The sequence below is a fragment of the Jaculus jaculus genome, chromosome 9 (assembly GCF_020740685.1).
Source record: "Jaculus jaculus isolate mJacJac1 chromosome 9, mJacJac1.mat.Y.cur, whole genome shotgun sequence".
Classification (NCBI taxonomy): Eukaryota; Metazoa; Chordata; class Mammalia; order Rodentia; family Dipodidae; genus Jaculus; species Jaculus jaculus.
Genome location: NC_059110.1, coordinates 113,435,928 through 113,460,936, shown reverse-complemented (window position 1 = coordinate 113,460,936; position 25,009 = coordinate 113,435,928). Strand labels below are relative to the sequence as shown.

Sequence of the window (25,009 nt, the reverse complement as noted above, 5' to 3'; positions counted from 1 at the left end):
GGAAGTAAACGGGGAGGAGCTTTCGTCCTTTGGTCTCTATTCCTATCTCTACCCACCTTCTTCCCCACAAGTCCATCCCTTTGGGCGTTGACAGACAATTTGACCTCTCTCAAGTTACACATGAACCTTAACCTGTGAACTCTGTCTTTCCAAAGGCATTTGATTCCCTGGGGTGATAATGGGTATTTGCATAGGAATTCCAGATCCTGGCAGATGGTCTACAGCATTCCCATGTCCATACAGTGTTTGGATGTTCAGTGACTTCCTCTCTCCCTCCTGACCTTCCTTCTTTCCTTTCCTCTTCCTCCCTCCTTCCTTCCGTCCTTTTTTCCCTCCCTCTTTTCCTCCTTCCTTCTTTCTCTCCCCTCCTCCCTCCTCTCTCCAAGGAAAGTCTGGGGTGGGGGATGAGGGGTTGGGGGGGCTGATGGGTAGCAGACGCTGGCCTTAGCTCTTCCCATGCATGTAGAGCGCAGTAGGAGGAGTGTTTGGTTCACCGAAACCCAGAGAGAATGCGACTCCCCAACCTCCTGCCGTTTTATGGGGAGTCTGTCTGCATTTCACAAGTCAGTTATTACTCGTGATTGATGCTCACCAGCCAAGTCCAAACACACCGTGCCGCGCACTGCGCATACCTCGCTCCGACACAAATATTTGCCTTTGCTCACGTGGCTGCGGAGAGGAGAGGTTGCCGTTTCTATCTGGGCAAGGGCCCAGGATCACACCTGTTGCAGCCTCCGACCAGGGCAATGGGGAATAGCCCCTTCCTCCCGTTCAAGCTTGCTAGGACTGGCATCCATGGGAAGAGACTCTCTTGCCACGTGGAGCGGTCTTTGCATGCCTCCAGAATGCGGTGGGAGAGGAGCCCTCCCCGCAGAGCCGGGAGCAGAGTCCCCGGCCGGCTTCCCCTTCCTCTCCCCAGCCTGGCTAATGACAGCCCTTGCCCCAGGTGTATTCTTTTGTTAAACCCTCTGGACAAATAGCAGTTGGGACGAGTGGGGCTTTATTTACTTTTTTTTTTTTTTTTAAATTTTTTATGAGTTGAGGTACTCAGGCCTGACAAATAAACAGCCAGCTAATGAGACGTTCTCAGGGAAACGGGCGTAAATAATAACAAAGCAAACATCCTGTCTCGTGGGCCAACACCCCCCCGAGTGACTGGGGTTCGGGGGTTGATATAAAAGCTGCCGTCCAGCCGGGCCACGGCCACACTTAAGGGGAGCCTTCCTGGCCGGCGTGTGACTCGCGAGCGAGGACAGGACCTGACCGGCTGGGGACCATGGGGTGCTGCCCGGGGAACTGCCTCAACTGCTGCTCGCAGGAGCAGGACTGCTGCGAGGAATGCTGCTGCCAGGACTGCTGCGGCTGCTGCGGCTGCTGCGGCTCCTGCTGCAGCTCCTGCTGCGGCTGCGGCGGCGGCGGCTGCGGCGGCTGCGGCGGCGGCGGCGGCTGCTGCGGGGGCTGCGGGGGCTGCGGGGGTTGCGGCGGCGGCGGCTGCGGGGGGCTGCGGGGGCTGCGGCGGCAGCTGCTGCGGCTGCTCGGAGTGCTGCGGCGGCGGCGGCGGCGGCGGGTGCTGCGGGCCCGTGTGCTGCCAGCCCGCGCCCGTGTGCGACACCAAGTGAAGACCTCTCTCTCTCTCTTTCTCCTCCCACCCCCCACCCCACCTCGTCGCGGAGTCAGGGGACAGCCTCCGCCTGCCCCCCTCCTCCCCTCCCCCCCCACGGCTGGGGACACCACCACCCCCCCCCCACCTGCAGAAACTCCCACCCCCTCCGCCACCGCGGCCCTGCCTCTGCCGTCTGCAGAGGAGAGCTCGTGCTCCATCGCCCGCCTGCCCTCGGGTTTCAAGGCACCCGAGGAGGAGAACCACTTATTTCTTGGCAAAACCAAACCAAAACAAAACAAAACAAAAATAAAAAAAAAAAAGAAATAAAAAAAGACAGAAGGAAAGAAAGAAAGAAGAAAGACAGAAGAAAGAAAGAAGAAAGACAGAAGGAAGAAAGAAGAAGGAAAGAAACTAAAGTCCCTATGAAGTGAACCCCAAGTACTAAGGGGGGAAGCCCCATGGCTTTTTATTTATTTACTTTTTTATTTTTGCCACTATAAGGCGGCTTCTTATTGCAAGTGTCTTTGGGACTGACCGATTTTCCTCCCTAGCTTTCTTTTCCTTTGAAACTGTTGTTAAGCTTTGAATAAATTCCAGCATGCTGACATACCCTCATCAGTCCTCTGGTTTCTTCCTTCATCTCCCGTCCCCCCCCCCCACCTTTCAACCACCCATACCCACCCAACCGCACCCCACGCCCACGCCCACGCCCATGCCAGGCCCTATGCTAGGAAGATTCGTTCTGCCGACCACACGAGGGATTTTGCAGTGCAATTTGTGGATCCCGGGGAACAGACGCAAGGATCGCTGTGAGTTCGAGGCCACCCTGAGACTACATAGTGAATTCCAGGTCAGCCTCAGCTAGAGTGAGACCCTACCTCGAAAAAAAAGAAAGAAAGAAAGAAAGAAAAACTGGAAATGCTGGAGCCCTTCCTGACACCCGCGGAGACCCTGGAGGGCGTGGCCTGGGATCTGTGCTTTACACAGGAACCGCCAGCAATTCTCAGCGCTGAGGATGGAGATACGCAGACGTAGACAGGGGCCGTGGGTGATGCGTCAGGTTCACCTGGGGACGCTTTACTTACAGACCTCTGGGCTTTGTCTCTACCTGTCGTATCCTTTGGCTGTAGGGCCTAGGATGGCTCAGGACTGGTGTTAAAAGCTGAGAGGTAAATGTGGAATGTTGGCCAAATTTAATGTTGATCAGGGGGGGGTGTAGTTACCTTTTTCCCTGCTGCTTATCCAGGACAGTTCTACAGGAAGACTTCGGGTGTGGTTTGATCCTTATGGCAAAGCCAGGGGAGGAAGTGTTGGTAAAATGATCTTTTTAAAAATTTCATCAGTTGGGCTGGAGAGATGGCTCAGCGGTTAAGCGCTTGCCTGTGAAGACTAAGGACCCGGGTTCGGCGTCTGGAGTTCGTTTGCAGAGGCTGGAAGCCCTGGCGCGTCCATTCTCTCTCTCTCCCTCTATCTGTCTTTCTCTCTTTGTCTGTCGCTCTCAAATAAATTAAAAAAAAATAAAAATTTCATTAGTTTACTTATTTTTTATGGTACTTGGAATTGAACCCATGGCCTCACAAACATGCTAGGCAAACCTGCCATTGAGCTACATCCTCTGCCCTCTTTTAATTTTATTTATTCTTTTGAGAGAGGGTCTTTGAACTCACTCTGTTACCCAAGCTGGCCTTTGAATTTGGGATTCTCTTGCCTCAGCTTCCTGAGTAGCTAGGGTTCCAGGCCTGGCCCACCAGAACTTGGTTCTGAATGGCGGGATCCCTGGAGCCAGGCTGTGCGAACTCACAGGTTCTATGGATGTTTTGGGTGGTCCAGAGTTTTCTTGAACCTCCTGCTTTGGCCTTGGCTTCCTTTTCTGGGTCAGATTTTTCTCATATTGGAGGCAGCTGCAAGCTCTTCTGCTAGGGAGAGGGGAGAAGGGGGCGGGGCATCTCCTGGGCTGGGCTTGACGGGGGAATGAGAGATCCCTGCTGAGAGTTAAAATGCAAAAGTAGATTGTTCCAGCCTCCTGTTGAAAGTGATCCCGAGTTACCTGTGGAGTAAAACAAACACTGTTCTTAACCTGAGAGAAGTCTGCTGTGACCCTGAGAGAACACTATTTTTATCTCTACAAAGCAAAAGCATATAGCCAAAACAAGCCTTTTTTTAAAAAATTTTTTATTTATTTATTTATTTGAGAGCGACAGACACAGAGAGAAAGACAGGTAGAGGGAGAGAGAATGGGCAGGCCAGGGCTTCCAGCCTCTGCAAACGAACTCCAGATGCGTGCGCCCCCTTGTGCATCTGGCTAACGTGGGACCTGGGGAACCGAGCCTCGAACCGGGGTCCTTAGTCTTCACAGGCAAGCGCTTAACCGCTACGCCATCTCTGCAGCCCAAAAAAAGCCTTTTTATTGGGTACTTTAATATATGAACATAAATTAATTTGATTGTGTTCCCATACCATTATCTTCTTTTGACCCCTGCCCTGTAACCCCCAATCCCCTGAGGATTCTCCTCTTTTAAGGTATTCTTTCCTATGCATTGTTATCTCATTCCTTTCGTCTTCTTCAGCCCTTCCTGGCACAACGTGGATGGGTTCAGAAGGGAGCTGGTCTTGTGGGTGCACCATTAACCACTGTGGGGTCACAGATGCACCAGTCGGTCAGTGTTGGAAGGACAGCGTCCCAAAGAAAGCTTATGCACCCTGCAGCTCTTTCTTTTGGTTCCTTCTGTAATGTTTCCTGTGCCTGAGAGAACATGATAGCAATTTCCTTCAGTGCTGATCTCTTGGCAGCCTCTTGTTTTCTGCCTGCATGAGTTTTGAGTCTCCTCAGTGTCTACTGCCATCTCCGGGGAGGTCTTTCTGTGGCTGGCGGTGAACACAGCTCTCATATTCATCCTGCTGCTTCCTCTCCAGTGTTCCCTGAGCCCTGGTGGGGGTGACAGAGATGACCTGTCCAGTGTTAACCCTGAGCTTTGCCCTTATCTTCTCATTTTGCTGAATCTTGGGTCTCCCTGGTATTTGCCTCCATCTGGAGCCAGAGTCTGTGCTGAGCCATCTGGTGCTGCTGGCTTCCCGAAGGCCAAAATATTCTTTTTTATTTTTAATTGTAACTAGAGCCATAATTCCAAAAAGTATAAAAAATATACAACATTTTGAAAGGAGCAGTAACAGCCTCTGGTATGCTTCATGCTTCTTACTAACACAAACCTCTCCAGACCCATTTGAAAGTATATTTATATGAAAACAGGTATGCTATTCCTTGTCCTTTAATTTGCACCTATTTGTGTGTATATGGGTGTGCTAGGACCTCTTGCCTCTGCGAACAAACACTAGATGTGTGCATTCCTTTGTGAGTCTGGTTTGCATGGGTGCTGGGTAAGTGGATCCAAGCCATCAGGCTTGCAAGCAAGGGCCTTTAATTGCTGAGACATCTCCTTACCCTTCTACGTTTTTCTGTCTTGGAAAAGTTTTCTGTTTCATTTAATTTATAAGTCCACTTTATTGAGATCTACTTCATATATATTTAAATACTGCCATTTTGGGGCGTATGAAGTAATGAGATCTGACAATTGTATTGTATGTATTGTACTTATGTTACCACCATTGCACTCAGTGAGTGGGATGCTTCATTACCTCTCAAGTGCCCTAGGTCCTTCTTGAGGTCATCCTTCTCCCCAGCTGCTGGCAACTGTCAATCTGCTCTCTATGTCTACAGATACCTTTCCAATTCTAGACGTTTCTTTTACAAAAAGACCACATATGGCGTGAAAGTGATTTTTGTTTTTTGCTTAGTGTAACATTTGAGACTTTCATTTGCATTGTTTGCAAATGTAATTCTTGCTTTTATGTTGTTTTGAACACTAGCCCAAACTGACTTTCCTCTTTTTTTTTTTTTTTTTTTGAGGTAGGGTCTTACTATAGCCCAGGCTGACCTGGTAGTCTCAGGCTTGCCTTGAACTCACAACAATTCTCTTATCTCTGCTTTCCAAGTGCTGGGATTAAAGGTATGCACCACCACACCTGAACAGGCTGACTTTGAACTCATTCTGTAGCCCAAGTCGGACTCAAGCTCACAGTGATCCTACTACCTCAGCCTCCTGAGTGCTGAGATTAAAGGAGTGAGTTTGTCATAGAATACTGTTCTATTGTATGGATAGACTCCATTAAAATGCAGTCATTTATTGACATACACTTTATTTGTTTTTACAGTTTGGGGCCATTGTAAATAAAGTGTCTGTGAACATTTGTGGACATGTTTTGGTCTGAACATGTGTTCTCACTTATTTTGTGTAAGTACCTTGGAGTTAGAGGGCAAGAAGAATGTTGAATGAGTGCTCAAGTATGTCAGAAACCATCAAATTTCTTTGCAAAGTACTTCTTTCATTTTGTATTCCAGTCAGTAGCATGTGAGAGCTACAGTTACTCCATAGCCTTGAGAATACTTGATGTTGTCAATATTTTTATTTTCAGCTCTTCTAAATGTTTACTTGCCAGGTGGTTACCTAAAAAAAAGTCCTTTGGTATTAGTATGTCTTGCTTTCAGAGTTAATGCGAGATTTAAAAAATATATTCTTATTCATTTACTTGATGTATAGATACACACACACACACACACACACACACACGAGACACACACACACACACACGAGAGAGAGAGAGAGAGAGAGAGAGAGAGAGAGAGAGAGAGAGAGAGAGAAAGAGAAAGTGTGGGTATGCCAGGGCCTCCTATCATTGCAAAGAACTCTAGAAATACCATTTTGTGCATTTGGATTTATGTGGGTCCTGGGGAATCAAACCCAGGTCTTCAGGCTTTGTAAGCAAATGCCTTTAGCTGCTCAACCATCTCCTTAGCCTGAGAATATGAGATATGACTCTGTCCTGACTCAGTGTCAAATCTACTATTGGAGTTATTTTTGTTTTGATTTGTCTAGAACTGGCCTCCCAGGAAGTAACTTGAATGCCCAGGACAAAGGCAGAGTTACAGAAGGAGCATCCCAATGCGATAAACCTGCCCAGAGGCCAGTCGCTGTGCACGGAGTCTTATGAATCACAACTGCTGATTAGTCCTTGCTCATGGACACGCCACCCAGATGCACGAGTGGAGGTAGTGATTTCTTGGAATTATCAACCAGGGTTTTAGTTAGCCACCGAGGCTCTCATTTGTCCACTCAATGAATACTGATTGTGCATCTCCTACAGATCACACCTTACCCTGGGTGCTGAGTGGACATTTTCCTTGACCTTATGGTGCCTGTATGATGTCAAGGGGTCAGGAGTGCTTTAGAGAAGAGTCAAGTCGGAAGGACCTTCAGGATTAGAAAAGCTGCCATTTCTTTTGTCACTTATCAGGATCCTTTGAAGATGGAACACCATGACCTCATGGGCAGTGCCATGGCAGTTCTCATCTGAGAGCTTGTGAGGGATTTGTCAATGGGGAGGACCACCTCCAGCCACGAGTCCATCACTGGCTTAGCTGAGGAAGATCAGCTGATGCGAGGAGAGGAACTAGGGATGACAGGGAGATGGAAAGCTCTATTTTACACCCCCCAAGTGCTGTTTAATGTCCCCTTTCCCCATTATTGGAGAGCTGCATTTCAAACAATGGCGACTTCTGTTTCTAATCTTCCACTTTCCAACCACAGACGTTTACAGATTCTGCCTCTTTCAGACCTCCTGTATTGCTGTCAGGTTCACGTCATCACGAGAAAGCTCCGGTTCCTCTCTGCTGGGTGTGGTGGCCTACAACTTTAATCCCAGCACTTGGGAGGCAGAGGTAGGAGGACTGCTATGAAGTCAAGGTCAGCCTGGGCTATAGCAAGACCCTACCATGAACACGCCTCCTTGATGGTTTCCTTGACTCCAGACTGTCCTCTTCCTCCCATCTCCATAGCCAGAGACACCTTTCAGAAGACCAAGGTCCAGTTTAAGCCCACCAGGTTCTATTGTAAAATCCAATTTCTTACTCCTTGCCCACAGCCACAGGGCTTTCATGACTGGGGACCCAGTAACTCCTATAGTCCTATCACAATCCCTTCCTGCCTTCTGCTCTTTTCATCATGGCCATGTCAAACTGTGTCCTGCTCCCCTGAGTGTATCTTTTCTTTCTTGGATTTTTGAGGTAGGGACTCACTCTAGCTCAGGCTGACCTGGAATTCACTCTGTAGTCTCAGGGTGGCCTCGAATTCATGGCGATCCTCCTACCTCTGTCTCTCGAGTGCTGGGATTAAAGGCGTGTGCCACCACGCCTGGCTGAGTGTATGCTTGATTGACCTGCTTTTCCATCCTTCCCTCTTGAGGGTTCAACTTGGCCATCTTATTACTTAAGAAGGCTCTCCTGGGGCGGGGGAGATGGTTCAGTACTTAAGATACATGCCTGCAAAGCCTGACAACCTGAGTTTGATTCTCTAGCACCTACATGCAGCCAGATGCACAGAGTAGGGCATGTGTCTGGAATTCGTTTACAGTGGCAGAAGACCCTGGAACACCTATTCTTTCTCTCTGCTTCCAAAATAAATAAATGTGAATTAAAAATACAAGGTTACCTTCTATTTTGGTCGGAGATACCAGTGAATGAAAAGTCTTGTAGGTGTTATACATTAGTCAGCATTACAAGTGTAAACGTTTATGTGTGAGTTTGCTGAAGAATAGCTGGCTGTGCATCACTAACACAGTGATCCAGGAAGGGCTGTCCTGAGTGCACAGTTGTGTAAGGCACTTGTTTTTCTTCTGATCCATTTTATTCATATATCAGTGATAGGAACATTCAGTGTATACAGAACTTTTTTAAAAAAAATTATTTATTTATTTATTTGAGAGCAACAGACACAGAGAGAAAGACAGATAGAGGGAGAGAGAGAGAGAATGGGCGCGCCAGGGCTTCCAGCCTCTGCAAACGAACTCCAGACGCGTGCGCCCCCTTGTGCATCTGGCTAACGTGGGACCTGGGGAACTGAGCCTTGAACCGGGGTCCTTAGGCTTCACAGGCAAGCGCTTAACTGCTAAGCCATCTCTCCAGCCCCAGTGTATATAGAGCTTTAAAGACTGCACTAGAAAGAAAGCATACTTCTTAGGAGCTTCTGTGGTGATGGGAGCATTCAATCCTGATGGCTCTGTAAGCTAAGAGTAATGCGGTCCAAATTTATTGATCTTATGTATTTTGCCACTAATAAATTTCATAGGACCTAAGAGGGAGGAAGTGCTGTGAGAGACAAGTTGGACATTGCTAAGGACTCCCATTTCATGTAGCAAATGTGTCAGGATCCTACGAACATTGCCAGTCATGACTGCTCACATGTGAAGGTTGAGCAGAAGGAACTTCTCTAGCCTGCTCAATAGCATAGGCGGAATTGTGTGGTGTTTAGTGCTGGGTTCTAAGGGTATTTCTATATTTGCACTGAAAGTTGCTACAAACACTAAATTGCTGCTTTGCATATAAGTAACCTGAGAGCTATCCAGATTGGGACATTTACAGGACATTTTCCATTTGATTATTTTTTAAAGAAAAACATGCTTTTGGTACAGTGTTTATGTACCATACTATATTGGATTATTTGTACAATGTTAATATTGTGAATAAAATTTAACATGTTCAAAAAATAAAAAAGAAGGTTCTCCTAACTTCCTAAAACCATATTTCTAATACTTCTCCTGGTGCCCTAAAAGTACACACACACATAAACACACACATACACATATATATACTTTTTAATTAATTAATTTATTTGCAAGGGGAGAGAGAGAGAGAGAGAGAGAGAGAGAGAGACAGAGAAGAGATAGAGAGAGAATGGGCACAGGCATTCACCCCCCCCTTGTGTATCTGGCTTATGTGGGACCTGGAGCATCGAACCTGGGTCCTTTGGCTTTGCAGCAAGTGCCTTAATTGCTATGCCATCTCTCCAGCCCATATATATATATATATATATATATATATATATATATATATATATGTATGTGTGTATATATATTATTATTAATATATATATATATATATATATATATATATATATATATATTAGGTACTTGTAAGCATGCATAGTGATTGCTTTTCTATGCTTATGCCATGTGGCTGAACTTGAAGCTTTCTTTTGGTATCCCTTCCACAGAACCACGTGTTGGCTGAGTTGAACAGATGAGTCAGGGAGACCAGTGAATGGCTGCATTACTGAAGCATGGAGGGAAGGGTGACTGGAGGCACAGAGACCCAGATCTCCTAGTTGCACTGGTTACGAGACCATGTGGAGGAGGCAAGGACAGACCCTTCACTGTGAAAGACCAAGCCTTGGTGGTTGAAAGCTGGAGTTCATGTCTCACCTCATCCCCTGACTCAAGTAGTAGTAGCTAAGATGAGTTTTGTTCATAGTATCCCAGAGACAAGCCCAGAGTGCCACCCTATCACCTCTTGCTCTTCCTTTTTACCTCATAAGCCTTAGAGGCATTTTACTTTAAGCTATGTCAAAAATCAGACTGGAGAGATGGCTCAGTGGTTAAGACATTTGCCTGCAAAGCCAAAGGACCAAAGTTTGATTCCCCAGGAACCACGTATGCCAGATGCACAAGGTGGTGCATGCATCTGGAGTTCGTTTGCAGTGGCTGGAGGCCCTGGTGTGCCCATATTCTCATTCTCTCTCAAATAAAAAAATAAACAATAAATAAAAGATATGTCAAAACTCCTAGAGGCATTCTGATGGGGTGAGATGGAATCTCAAGAGTTTTAACTTGCATTTTCCTTATGGCTACAGATGTTGAGCATTTAAAAAACATATTTATTAGCCCCTTGTAGTTCTTTCTTGAGAATGCTCTTTTTAGTTCCGTGGCCCACTTTTTTGATTGGGCTGTGGATAGTAGGGAGTCACAATACTCATCAAAATGCTGAAAACAAGAGGCTCTTGGGAGTTCAACACTACATGTGAGACCTCTACCACATCCTCCAAGGCTCAGGAAACACTTCAAGAGAGGGGGCTGGAAGAATGTGAGAGTCAGGGGGCAGGGAGGGGTACCTTGGGACACGAAGGGTTGGGTGCATTCATAACTTCAAAGTGGAGGTCACGACCTCCATAAGGCCTGCACAACACTGAGCCTGTCAACATGTTGACATAGGTGATGGAGGAGGGGAACATGAATGAGACACCAAAATAGAAGACAGATTACATAGAGGGGGGGGGGAGTTCGGTGGGATAGGGTGAGGGAGGGGGGAATAATGAGGGAGGGGATTATTATAAAATTTCAGTATGTTCATGCCCTAAACTTCACAACTGAGAAAAATCTCGGAAGACAAGGATGTCCTGGAGATCTATGGCATGCCTGTGATAGACACGGGAGGTAGAAAAGGAGGGAGGAGAAACAACAGAGAGGTTGTGTCAAAGTCTTCCCAGGACAGATGGAACAAATGTTCCAGAAGACGGCAGCTCACAGAATAGGGTGGAAGGCAGCCTGATGGGTTGAGTCTGACCTTGGTGACGTCTCCTAAGAAAGTTCAGTGTGCTCAACTCTACATGGGATGGAGGGGCAGGAAGTGAGCAATCTTCAGCAAGTGACAACCTCTTTTGACTCTCCACCCCAAAATTCTCCATCGGCAGTAACAGGGGAGAGAATCCTCTGTGCTTCATGGGACTGCCCACAGCTGTATGTAAGATCGTTTCTGTAAAGTGCGACCCTTGGAAATTCACTCTCGACGTCCCCTCCTGGACCGAGTTCCTCCTTGCTTCGCTCTACTCCTCCCTGTGCAGAGCTTACCAACGTAGTGAGTGAGTCTGTTCCACACTTTCCCTGCCTCCCGCCCCCCACAGAGAGGAGGTGGTCATATCCACGTGGACTTCCTTTCTGCTCAGCCCAGGGCTTAGAACAGAAGAGCAGAAGGTTGATATTAGGAGGAGCTGAGTCCTCTCCTTCTTCACAGGGCTGAGAGGTGAGGACGCTTATTCCAAGACTACCTGTAGCTTCGAGAATTCCAAATTTAGCAAGAGAATAAATAAGCCTCCTCTTTATGGGCAGACAAACAAAGGCTAGATCAACAAGTGTCAGCCCTAATAAGGTGTTCCTCTGAAGACTGGCCCAAACAATGATGAGGAAAAAGATGCAGGATCCTCAAGCAGCATGCACTACCGGTGGGGTATAAAAGAGAATACCTGGGGAGAGGTGCCACAGCCGGACAGCTTACCTCCTAGTGCTACACAGAAGCAGAGGCATCTCCACCATGTCTGGCAGCTGCTGTTCTAGAACATGCCCCTCCCTGCCTGCCATCTCCCTCTGCTCCACCGAGGTGAGCTGTGGAGGGCCCATCTGCCTGCCCAGTTCCTGTCGGAGCCAGACATGGCAGCTGGTGACTTGTGAGGATAGCTGCGGGTCATCCGGCTGTGGTTCGCAAGGCTGCCAGCCTTCTTGTTCTGTGAGCAGCTGCTGCCAACCCTTGTGCTGCGAGGCTACCATCTGTGAGCCTACCTGCCCTGGGAGCAATTGTGCCCAGCCTGTGTGCTGTGAGGCCACCATCTGTGAGCCTTCTTCCTCCTGCCAGCCTGTGTGCTGTGAGACCACTCCTTGCCAGCCAGTGATCTGCGTGCCCGCATCCTGCCAACCAGTCATCTGTGAACCCAGCTGCTGTCCGGCCGTCTGCACTATGCCTGTGTCTTGCCAAACTATGGTCTGTGAGCCTGTCGTCTGTGAGCCTGTGGTCTGTGAGCCTGCTTGCTGTCAGCCAGTGTGCCCCACACCTAGCTGTTGCCCATCTGTCTGCTCTACATCCAGTAGCTGCCAGCCAGTGTGTTGTGACTCCAGTGCCTGCGAGCCACCTTGCCCAGAAGAGTCCAGTGTGTGCCAACCAGCCACCTGCATGGCTCTGGTCTGTGAGCCTGTCTGTCTCCGCCCCGTCTGCTGTGTTCAGAGCCCATGCGGGCCACCATGCATCTCCAGCCCTTGCCAAGGTTCTTCATGCTGTGTTCCCAGCGTCTGCCAACCTGTCTGCTCTGAGCCTGGCCCTTGCCTACCTTCTGTCTGCGTGTCTAGCCCATGCAAACCTTCCTGCTATGTAGTCAAACGCTGCAGTTCTGTCTGCTGTGAGCCCGTTTCCTGTCCGTCTACCTCTTGCCAGCCTCTCTGCTGCCGTCCAGGCTCCTCTGCTTCTGCCATCTGCCAGCCGAGTTGCCCTCCTCGGACTTTCTACATCCCCAGTTCCTGCAAGCAGCCTTGCAGCCCTGTTTCTTACCGCCCAATTTGCCGCCCCATCTGCTCTGGATCCGTCGCCTACAGGCCGCCCTACGTGACGTCCATCTCTTACCGTCCGGCCTGCTACCGCTCCTGCTACTCCGTCTTGCGCCGCCCCACCTGCCTCACTTCCTATTCCTACCGCCCCGTCTGCTCCCGCCAGCCATGCGCCGATCCCGACCCCTGTAAGAGTGATTGCAAAAAGTCCACTCCCGGCCAGCCTGACTGTGCTGACTCAACCCCCTGCAAGCCAGAGGTCTCAGGTGAGAATCCCTGCCATCCCTCCGAAGAGGTCAAATCCACCAGCCCGAGCACCCGTGAGGCCGCAGCCCCACAGTCCGCTGCCAGCAAGCCTGCAGACCGCTGACCGGGACTCAGCCCGCTGCGTCCCACGAAGCCAGCCACACGCCAAGAGAACTTGGACGACCTTCTGCAAAGCCCACGAAAACTTAGCTAGAACCTCGTTCTTCCTGCCCCGCGCTACTTCACCGCTTGATTCTGCTTCAAAGAGCTCGTCAGACAGAGGTGTTGGTCTCCTAATGGTCCAAGTGAAGGCTCCTGGTACCAAGAGAGGCACGTCTTGGCTTGTCCTCTTGCTGCCATTAGGTTGAGAAGAGCTGCTCGGCCACATCTTGGCTCTTTTCTGATATGATGTGTTTTCTGTCCTCACGCATTGTGCTCCTTAGCGGCTCCTATGGGATGCATTTTCCCGTCCAATAAAAGTGGCCAAGCTGAAGGGACGTGCTGATCTTGTTCTTCTGTTAATTTGACGGTCTCACCAGAGACGCACTGCACCTTGGAAAGCATCTCCGTCCCTCTTCCATTCTTCCTTTCATGGATCCTTCCTCCTCTTCCGTGCTTGCTTCTTCCTTTCCATGTTTCTTGCCTTCCTTCCTTTGTTCTTTACATGTCTCCTTTCTTTAGCATTTCTTTCCTTTCTTCTTCCCTTCCATAGTTCTTTTCCTCCTTCCTTCTTTCCATGTTTTCGTCCTTCCTTCCTTCCTCTTTTCCTCCCTCCCTCCCTCCCTCTCCCTCTTTCTTTCTTTCCTTCTTTCTTCCTTCCTTCCTTCCTTCCTTCCTTCCTTCCTTCCTTCCTTCCTTCCTTCCTTCCTTCCTTCCTTTCTTTCTTTCTTTCTTTCTTTCTTTCTTTCTTTCTTTCTTTCTTTCTTTCTTTCTTTCTTTCTTTCTTTCTTCCCTGCCCTCTTTCATTGCATGTGCTCTTCCTTCACCCATATTTCCTTCCTTCTTTCTCTTTTCCATTCCAAGTTTCTCTCCTTCATTTCTTCCTTCCATCTTCCATTCCATGTTTCCTTCCTTTTCTTTTTATATAATATTTCCCTTCCTTCCTCACTCCTCCCCCCCCTCCCTTCCTTTCTTCTACATTTCCTTCTATTCATGAATTCTTTCTTCTTTCCTTCATTCCTTTTTCCATATTTTCTTCTTCATTTCCTTTCCTCTATCAATCTGTGTTTCATTCCTTCCTTCCATCTGTTTATTTCCTTCCCTTTTATTCCATGTTTCCTTCTTTTCTTCTTTCAATGAATATTTTCCTCCCTCCCTCCCTCCTTCCCTCCCTCCCTCCCTCCCTCCCTCCCTCCCTCCCTCCCTCCCTCCCTTCCTTCCTTTCCATGTTTACGCCATCTGTCCCTCCCTACCTTCCATCTAGTCTATCCCTTTTTCCAATTATCTGGATAGTCGTCCATTCACTTAACATTACAGGCTAGCTGTTAGGTAGATGGCAGAGACTGTTGGGTTCTGAGAATGAAGAAAGAAGAGTCTCAGTTCCCAGTCTCAAGGAGCTCACTGCTGGGTGACAAGCAGGCAATGCATGAGTTAGTACACTCCTTTATGTTGAGCAGAAGGCCTGCATCCATACCTCAGCCAGGTAGGAATTAACTAGGTACAAACAGAAGGATGGTTTTCTAGGTAGGAGATGCTTGGGCGAATGAATGGGACTGGGAGCAAACTACTCACGAGGTGATGCTTGGGTGAGGTTTCCTTAGAGGAGAGGTGAGTCCCAAGGTGGGATCTGCCTGTGGTGGGCCTTGTGAGCTAGACAGAAGTGTTTGGGTTTGGTGCGGGGCTTATGTGAAGGCATCGAGGGGCTGTATGTAGGGCAGGAACACTGGGTTTTGGAAAGTACCTTGGCATGGGGACCTCAGTAGCCTGTATTCAGAGATACTAGGAGAAGCAACTGTCTTTGGGGTTAAAGTGGGATTAAAACAACAAGTGCAGTCATTGTCACAATAAGGAAGACTAACCTGGATCTCTGGTGGGATAATTTTCTTTGAGTTCTCCCAGTGCTCACAGAATCTCGTGTAGACACCACACACATCCTGCTAAAATCTCCAAGAGCAGAGTCTCTTCAAAGCAGTCACCTCCTTCACTGGGCATTCAGAACGGAGGGCGACCTCTTGTCCTTAAAGGGTAGCTTGATCATCATCACCATAGGAGATAGGACAGGGTGTCTTTACCTGGACACAACTGACATTTTGGGTGGGACAGTCTCCTGTTGTGGGGATGCCCCATGCATTATAGATTGCTAAGCAGCAAGAAGACATTGCCAGATATGCCCTGCATGTGCAAAAATAACCATCAACTTTAGGCAACAGCAGAGGGAGAGAGTCAAAAGGGAAACTTGCTCTGCACACTGGTGCTGGAGTTGCTATCATCCCTGGCCATTAGATTTATCTCTGTCTCTTTCTAGAGTCAATAAAAAAGAGTTATTCAGGATTTTATTTCTTAGTACTAAGCCCTGGACTTACCATTTCATATAAATCACAGTAATTCTGTGAGGTAAGACTCTTTTCTTTCCTATCTTCTCGTCTATGTGTAAGATGAAGCATCTGAAGCACAGTAATCCAGTGGCCATGAACAGACAAAGGAGATGTGGTACATACACACTATGAAGCGTTGCACTGCAGTGAGAAGGACGGGAACTGGACAAGAGCTACATGCAGCAGGGATGGCCCCTTCTCATAACAGCGTTGATAGGTCTCAATACATCACATCTCTAAATCTCAAAAAGAATGAATTCATATAACATACATATATTATACAAATATTTACTAGTATATAGGTGATTGGTCCAAAGCCTGTTTTTTTTTTTTTTTAATGCCTATTTGGGATATCTTGTGGTCACAGGATGTCTTTGGTAACACTCTACATGTCTTCAGTGCCTCTGATTACATCAAATTGACTGAAAATAAAAAAATTTCTCTTTACTGAGCTCCCAGGAGATTCTCCTTTCTTTGCCTGTCTTATTAACAAGGGGGAACTAGGGTTATGCACACCTCCCACAGAGTCTGGATTTTACATGAGATCTGAGAATCCCAAACTCAGGTTCTCATACTTCCGCAGCAAGCACTTTCTCTGCTGCCATCTCCCTGGTCCTGAGAGTTTTTTTTTTTTTTTTTTTTTTTAAAGAGAAAAATAAATGAGAACAGAAACACTTAGAGAAAAATAGATGAAAAATGAGTTGCTTTAAATCAATGCATGTGGTACATTTGAAGACAGATTTCCCTCCCCAGATTTAAGCCAATGTTTTTTAAAAATTTTTTTAAGAGAGAGAGAGAGAGAGAGGGAGAGAGAGAGAGAGAGAGAGAGAGAGAATTGGCACACCAGGGCCTCAGCCACTGTAATTGAACTCCAGACACTTGCACCACTTAGTGGGCATGTGCGATCTTGCGCTTGCCTCACCTTTGTGCATCTGGCTAACATGGAATCTGGAGAGTAGAACCTGGGACCTTAGGCTTTGCAGGCAAGCGCCTTACCTACTAAGCCATCTCTCCAGCCCCAATGTTTTTATTTATTTATTTATTTGAGAGTGACGGACACAGAGAGAAGGACAGAAAGAGGCAGAGAGAGAGAATGGGCGCGCCAGGGCTTCCAGCCTCTGCAAACGAACTCCAGACGCGTGCGCCCCCTTGTGCATCTGGCTAACGTGGGACCTGGAGAACCGAGCCTCGAACCGGGGTCCTTAGGCTTCACAGGCAAGCCCTTAACCGCTAATCCATCTCTCCAGCCCCCAATGTTGTTTTTTAAAAATATTTTCATAGTCTCATTTTGATTTAACTATTTGGTAAAACCTTGGAAAATGAAGAGTTTTGGGTAAAAATGATTAGGAATAAGATATAGAGCATGATCCCTGCAGTTGGGAAACTGTCAAAATGAATGACACAAGGAGGAAGGTGCAAGAAGTGACCCACAATGTGACAGAAAAATCAATGGCAGGGGAAAAAAAAAAGGTACTTTTAATGACAAGGGTGAATGTCTTACAGACAGTGTTCTCATCAGAAGTTTCTCTTGTTTTAAAAACAATGGTGAGGAGGGTGCCAAAATGAGGTATTTCATAGTTGGAACTTTGCACAGTACGCTCCAGGACTGCCGGCCATTTTAATAGTCAAAATAATTTGAGACACAGCAATGCAGTTGATGATATCTTGGTACTTTGAAAACGTGGGTAATTAGCCAACATGTCCAACAGGAGGATCTGGCTTGCACTCAAAACCAGCTCTGTCTGGCATGCCAAACTGTGATCTTTCCATGCCGTCATTTGCACACGGACCGGAATGTGCTCCAGGTGGGAAGCTCAGGTTGGTTGATAATGTAGAATTAGGCCAGGACTGGAGGAAAAATAAAGGAAGGTCCAGAAAGCCCCTCACACATTCATCTTGCTATAGTTCTTACTTTTTATCTTTATGCCCACATCCTTTGGCTCCCTATTAAGAATGTTCTACTTCTTGGTGAAATAGTTGAATTTTTTTTTTTTTTTTCTGAAACAGGGTCTGTGATGGTTAATCTTGGCTGTCAACTTGACAGGATTTAGGATCACCATGGAAACAAACCAATGGGCCAGTCTATGAAAGATTTTCTAAATTAGGTTAATTGAGGTAGGAAGACCCACTGTACATGTGTGCGGCACCGTCCCATGGACTGAGTGATTAAAAAGGAGAAAGCAAGTTGCGCATTCATCACTTTCTGCATCCTGACACCAGATACGATGTGAATAGCTGCAGCAGCCTCCTTCCACCATGACTTACTTGCCATGATGGACTGATGGTGCCTTCAAACGGTGAGCCAAAATAATCCCCTCCCTCCTGAACTTGCTTTTGTCAGATATTTGATCACAGCGGTGAGAAACGTAACTAATACAACACCTACTGCTGTAGCTTAGCGTGACCTAGGGCTCACTGGGTAGCTTAGGCTGGTCTCCGACTCACCGTAGCCTTAGCTTCCCAGGTGCTGGGATTATAGGAGTGAACCTCCATCCTTGGCTGATTTATTTTTAACTTTTAAAATATTTAAGGTAAGGCCAGAGGGATGGCTTAGCGATTAAGGTGTTTGCGTGCAAAGCCAAAGGACCCAGGTTCACATCCCCAGGACCCATATCATCCAGATGCACAAGGGGGCACATGTGTCTGGAGCTTGTTTGCAGTGGCTGGAGGCCCTGGTGCACCCATTCTCTCTCTCTCTCCCCCCTTTTCTCTGTCAAAAAATAATTAAAAACCAAATATTTAAAAAATACTTAAGGTATATTGCTACATCAAGGCAAATATTCCACTAGGTTGATCTAGCCAGTGATCAGGCACTGCAGTGGGAGATGCCTGTGAGCCAGCCTTCCTCACTGCTTTGGACTCCTCCCTGCTGCACGTCCTCCAAGTCAGAGGTGCGATAGATGGCTAGAGTCAGCAATCCTGGGGCCGGGGAGATGGCTCAGTGGTTGAAGGACTTGCTAGCAAAGCCTGCTATTGCAGGTCCAATTGCCTAGCCACCCAAGTAAAGCTGGGCAGGCATTCACTTGCAGTGGCAGAGACCCTGACACACTCACACATGCATGTGCACACACACACACACACACACACACACACACAACTCACACATGTGTGCACATAACAATAAAAAAAGATGAGAGATTTTGCAGCCAACCATGTTAGATTTGAAGATCTAAATCTTGTTTATATTCCTTATTACTTGCACAATTTGGGGAACACGATTTTAAACAGTCTTGCTGCTTCTAAAACAGGAAATGACAATGATACTAGCTAAAGTCATTTCAAGGACAGATGAAAACTGAAGTGAACGGTTTGGTTATGTGTAGTAAGTATATAATAAACAGAAGCCGATACAGTTGTCATTCTGTGTGTGTGTGTGTGTGTGTGTGTGTGTGTGTATGTGTGTGCACACATGCTATAGAGGACAACTCTGAGTGTCACTTTTAGGAACACCATTTGCCTCCTTTGGAAACAGGATCTCTCATTGGCTAGACTAGCTGGCCAGTGAGCCTCCCCTAGTGCGGGGAGGACAGGTCTGTGTCTCCATGGATCCAGCTATGGGAGTCATGATGGCGAGGAAAGCACTCTACCAACTGAGGTCCACCCTCCCCTAGACCAGATGTTGCCATCACTGGCCAGCCTGAAGTTAAGTTTCTGGAGAGCCAAATGTGAAAGTTCTAGAAAAAGAGGGAAACATCTAAGCATCTTTGGGATTGATCCATTTTCTCTTCTCCATCTTTGATACCTTCTCTTCCATTAGGGCCGGAGCTTCACTTCCTGAGCGTCCGGAGGACACGAGGCTGCATCCTGGAGGAAGAGCGGGAAGCTTTAGCTTGGTGGTGGCTTCCTGATGAGAGGGTAGCGAGGAGACACCTGCTTCTGGGAGGCTGGGGTGCAACCTGTAAAAGAGACAGCTCATTGTTCCGCCCATGAATCCAAATTCAGTAAACAAGACTCCCAGCTCTACAGACACGTCTTTATTTTTCTTTTTCTTTTTTAAAAGCAGGGAGGCATCTCTAAGCCTCTAGAAGCATTCTAATCAGACGTTTGTATGAAAACGAGAAAAAACAATAACAAGGAAAGATGCTATGGGTGATACCAACACCCCTAGCTAAGGACTATAAAAGCCCCTCCACATCCGACGCCTTCCAAACTCAGGCAAACCGTGCGTGCAACGGCCCAGGCCGGGAGGCAGGCGCGCTGTGGTAATGGCTGTTGTCCTGGAGAAGCCATGACGACTCCAGTTGTACCCACCATCTCCAGATGTTCCAGTGGAGGCAGCTTTCGAAATGCTATCTCTTTGCCCAGTTCTTGCCAGAGCAGGACTTGGCAACTGGTTACATGCCAAGACAGTTGTCAGCCACCCAGCCATGTTCCAGTGAGCAGTGAACCCGTTGCTTGTCAACCTACCTGCCCCCCAGAACTGTCCTGCGTGGGTTTTGTTTGCCAACCTCCATGCTCACGCACAACGTACCATAAGCCTGGCACCGATCAGGCTTCTTGTGCAGGTGCCTCCTGCCAGCCATCCTGCTTGGAATCTGCTAATGATCAGACACAGTGCAGTGGTGCCAGCCCCTACCACCAGGACGCCTGCCAGGAGTCTGCCTGCGCATCTGGACCGTGCCAGGCAGCGTGTGGCCAAGCTGTCGGCTGTGATGCCGGGTCCTGCCAGCCATCCTGCTCTGAAGCTACTTCCTGTGCTGAAACACCATGCCTACCAGTCATCTGCGAGCCTAGTCTGTGCCAACCAACCCACTGCCAAGGAGGCTCTTGCCAACCCGTCGGAGGTGAAGGTCAGCCCTGCGGGTCAGTTTATTACCAACCCATCTGCTATGTTTTCAAGCCTTGCCAAACAGTTCCCTGCATGCGTGTTTCCTGCCATCCATTGACTTGCATGTTCAGTTCTGGCTGTCAGACTTGTTGCGTGCCCTCCCCTTGCCAGCCTCTTCACTGCCAACCAGCTCCTTCTGTTTCCTTCATCTGCCAGCCAGTAGCTAACTGCCAGTCCCCTTGTTCTGTAAGGAGCCCTTGTCAATCAGCTTCGTGTGGCACTGGGCTTTCTGGCCAACCAGCTTGTGGCATTTCTACTTGCTGCAACCAAAGTGCTTGCAGACCCCCTTCCTGCCAGCCACCATGCTGCGTGATGGGTTCAGGCAAATCCTCCAGTGGTGACTCCAGTTCCTGCCGACTGACTCTTCCAAGTGTATGTAAGGCCGGCACCTGCTTGCCGACTTCCCGACAGGCCAGCCGTGAGTCCAGCTCCCCCGAGGCCCAGTGTCACTGAAGGAGCACCCTCGGCCCCTCTGAGGGTGTGCCCCAGTCTGTAAGCGTTTGGCGGTCCTGGGGGTGCCTGCCTCGGGCCCAGCACAGATGCTGCCTGCTCTAACGTCACTGGAGTCCAGTCCTGTGCTCTCTCCGAGTGCTGATCAGAGAGAACTTGCCAGACTGGGAGAGGGCTTCACCAATAACCTGCCAGCAAGCACAGACAGATGCAATTCTTGATGTCGTCAATACATTTCATGTCAGCAAAGCTCTCTCTCCCGTTCTTTCTTCTAATGCTGCCCAGTCTCTCCAGAGGCACCTTGGCTGTGCTAATAAAAATGTGAATGGTTAAGTGTAATGAACAAGACTCGGACAAGTGCCTTCATTCTCTCCCACACTGCTGTCTCTGGGGTTTCTACGTTGCTGTTAGGTCACATCTAAACACAATGACCCCGAGCCCTTCAGTCACGGGGTGGGTGGGCATGGATAGTGGGCGTCTATAGCTGTAGATGGTCAAGGTGGAAGGGAATAATGATGAGCAATTCAATGGCTTCCAACCTGTTCACCACCAAGGGCTCTTCTGTGTTGAGGGGCCTCCATTTCCTCATGATCAGTAGACTTGGCAGACCAAAGACAGAGATAATTCAGGAAAGACATAGATTAGAATTAATCTAAAGGCCAGGTCATCCCAGAACTCCAGAGGCTAAGAAGATCATGAATTTGAGGTGCTCCAGAATACATAATGAGATCCTCATCTGTTTATTTCTTTCTTTGAAGTAGGGTCTGTCCCTCAACCCAGAGCTGCTGGCCATCAGTGGGCCATGGTGATTTTCTGGTGTCCTCCCCTCCCCAGACTGGGGTTACTGAAGCTATGGCCACACCCAGATTTTATAGGAAGCTTCTAGTCTGAGAGGCCTCATGCTTAAGCAGCAAGTGCTCTTAACAGTTGAGCCACATCCCCAGCCCAAATGTTTTAAAAATTGATTTTCTTTTGGAAAAAGCTTAGAGGAAGATTCCTCATGTGTGCTTGTGATGGTTTAGGGACCTTTATTAAGAGGATCAATGCAGGGACTTTGGGTCTGTGAAATGACTTAGGCCTGAGACTACATGAAAGACCACAGTTCCCCACTCCAATCTCTTATGTCACTGTTTTTTTTGCAGGTGACTAGTTATCCCAGCTCCCTTTGTAGAAAAGACCATTCTTTTTCCATTGGGTGGTCTTAGAGCTCTTGTCTAAAATTAGCTGACCAAAGGCATGTATATTTCTGAAATCTCAATTTTGTTATTGGCCAATTATCAGTTTCAGTTCTCATGTTGATGGATCTATCATGGGTTCCCTGAACAGGATTTAGGAACAGTTATCCACTGTCCATGAATAGGAAATCACTTATTTTGTCCTAGGTCATACAATGACTCGATGTGATAAAGTGTTATATGCTGATCAAAAAATTATGTATTTGGTATCTTTTAAGGGATATAGGATTCACTCTCTGCTCTGTCAGTGATTAGAAATTTTATTTGTAGAGGAGGAAAATGAAAAATAAAGTTATAAAGAAGAGAAAAGGGGCTGGAGGGATGGCTTAGTGGCTAAGCGCTTGCCTGTGAAGCCTAAGGACCCCGGTTTGAGGCTCGATTCCCCAGGACTCACATTAGCCAGATGCACAAGGAGGCGCACACGTCTGGAGTTTGTTTGCAGTGGCTGGCAGCCCTGGCATGCCCATTCTCTCTCCCCCTCTCTCTCTATCTGCCTCTTTCTCTCTCGGTCTGTCATTCTCAAATAAATAAAAATAAAAATAAACAAAAAAAATTTAAAAAAAGAAGAGATAAGAAGGAACCTGTACACTAACCATTATTATTCAAGTGAAAGTATATCGTATAAAATGTCATGATTAAGACAGATGCAAACCACAGTTTGCACAGGCTTCTTTTATTATTTTTGTTTTTGCATTGTGTGTGTGCATGTATGTGGGATGCATGTGTGATGTACACACATGTATGTGCCCTGTGGAGCTCCAGATGCTCTCCTCTGGTGGGGGTCACTTGTCTGCTGAGGCCAGAGTAAAAGTCTGGTGAACTTCTCCATCCCTCTCCCATCTGATCTTGTTCTTTTTTAATCTTTAAAAAATTATTATTATTAACAACATTTTGTACGGATACGTCATGCGTTGGTACCCTCTTTTCCCTTGTCCCTGACCCCCATTCCACTGGGGATGCTCTCTGTAGGGTCCCAGGTAGTCCCTGTTGGGTTGTGGGTTATGCGCTGTGGGAGCAGTCAGTTATATTTTTTGGGGGGTGGAGGGAATGTCTCTGGCATGATGTATCAACCTGTGGCTCTTATAATCTTTCTGTCTCCTTTTCCACAACATTTCCTGAGCTATGGTGGGTAAGTTTTAAGTCTACTTCAGTGATGAGCTCTTAGGAGCCTCTGGATCTCTGCTTTGGTGTTGAGTGTCCTCAGTGTCTGTCTCCTTCACCCTGGCGCTGGTTATCAGCTTCCGCATAGAAGCAGCGCTCTTGCTCATCTCACCAATTCCTCCGTGGATTCAGCTGTGGTTTGGCTGAGGTTTGAGGAGACTCACTACCTTCTGGAAAAGAAGAGCAGATTCTTCAAGAGCGAGTGAAGTCAGTGTAGTTTAAATGGGATAAGCATTATTAATTTAGGGGGAATCTGATGTATATAACCTCTTTTTTAGGCAAAGACCAGTGGGAACTTGACACTGGAGAGCAGAATCTTTGCCGCCTGGTTTTGTTTTGAGCTTGAGACTCATTTTACTCATTCTGGAGCTTTCAGGGCTCTCAAGATTCTTGGAGCTTTGCTTTCCCATTGGTCTGGGCTTCCAGGCTCTGTGTGTGTGTGTGTGTGTGTGTGTGTGTGTGTGTGTGTGTGTGTGTCCACACCCAGCTATTTCTATGTCAAATCTAGAGATTTGAACTTGGGCAGTCTCAGGCCCTCATGCATGTGCAGGAAGTGCACTTAACCACCGAGCCAGCTCTCCAGCCCTGCACAGACTTCCTTTGTTATAATCTATTTGGAAAAATACTATGATTTGTTGCTGGGCTCGAGGCCTGCTGGGTTCAGTTAGCTTATTACTAAAAGACACATCCATCCATTTCTATCTCTAGTTAAAACTTCATGATATGGACTCACTGATACCTTAGTGTCCCAGGATAGGCATTTTCATTATGAAAATGCAATCACTAGGGGAAAGAGATCAATAGTGGCGGTGGTGAGGAAAGAGTATGGGCCAAAGGGGAAGGCTTGAATGCCACATTTATTTACCACATTGCCTTTTGTAAGATCACAGTCCTACTCTGTCAAAGAGAGTAGTGAGATTTAATTTTACTCTGATGACTCTTCTAGGCGTTTCATGAAGTTCTAACATTTTCCAATAGATTAAGCTTAAAGCCTCATACATCTCTGAGACAGACAGAAAAGGAAGAACCGTAAAATACAAATGGAACTCCATGGAAAATAAATCCCTATGGGCCAGGCATGGTGACACATACCTGCAATCCTACTGGTCTGGAGACTGAGGAAGGAGGATTTGTGAGTTGGAAGCTAGCTTGAGACCTTGTCAAAAAACCATAACCCAGACCCAACATTCCTAACTAAAAAGCCTATGAAAAAGTGCTGGAGAAATAATTGTTTTCAGAGAAATTCAAGTTAAAAAAAATAATAGATAAAGCCATTAGAGTAACCAGAGAGAGAAATAAAAGAACATTGTATAACAGTTTAACAGGACAGATAGTTAACATTTTAGGCCTATGAGGAGTCGTACGGTCTCTGTCCCAAGTACTGAATTTTGCCATTGTATCATGGAAAAGCAACAGACAATAAATAAGCAAATGAACGTGTCTGAGATCTGATAAAACCTTAGTCACAGAACCATGCTGCGAGCACAATTGCTCACTCCCGTGCTACATAATGCAAGCATTGGTAGGAATGTGAGTTTACAGGAGTCCTCCTGCATTGCTGGTGGGATTGTTGGTTTGTTTGGCCGTGCTATTTTAGTTTTTTGCCCGTGTGTTTGTGTGTGTGCATGTGTGTTCAGGTGTAGTGAGTGTGTGGTACGTGTGTGGTGTATGCACAAGTATGTGTCCATCTGGTGCCTCTCACGTGCTCACCTGTGGTGGCTGGGGCAGACATTGGGTGTCCGGCTTCATTGATCTTCTA

At 47.3% G+C, this 25,009-nt stretch overlaps 3 protein-coding genes across 3 annotated transcripts; all 3 read left to right on the top strand.

The window, feature by feature from the left end:
- The first annotated feature begins 1,276 nt into the window (after window positions 1–1,276).
- Window positions 1,277–1,619, top strand: LOC123463355 (keratin-associated protein 17-1). The gene is given in 2 exon segments (XM_045158113.1): window positions 1,277–1,495; window positions 1,497–1,619. Coding segments are annotated over 2 exon segments (342 nt in total).
- A 10,176-nt stretch (window positions 1,620–11,795) lies between these two features.
- On the top strand, window positions 11,796–13,166 carry LOC101599465 (keratin-associated protein 16-1). Its single transcript, XM_004655409.2, has one exon. It carries the CDS (start codon window positions 11,796–11,798, stop codon window positions 13,164–13,166), a length of 1,371 nt encoding a protein of 456 aa, XP_004655466.2.
- A 6,638-nt stretch (window positions 13,167–19,804) lies between these two features.
- On the top strand, window positions 19,805–20,857 carry Krtap29-1 (keratin associated like protein 29-1). Its single transcript, XM_004655758.2, has one exon. It carries the CDS (start codon window positions 19,805–19,807, stop codon window positions 20,855–20,857), a length of 1,053 nt encoding a protein of 350 aa, XP_004655815.2.
- The last annotated feature ends 4,152 nt before the right edge of the window (window positions 20,858–25,009 follow it).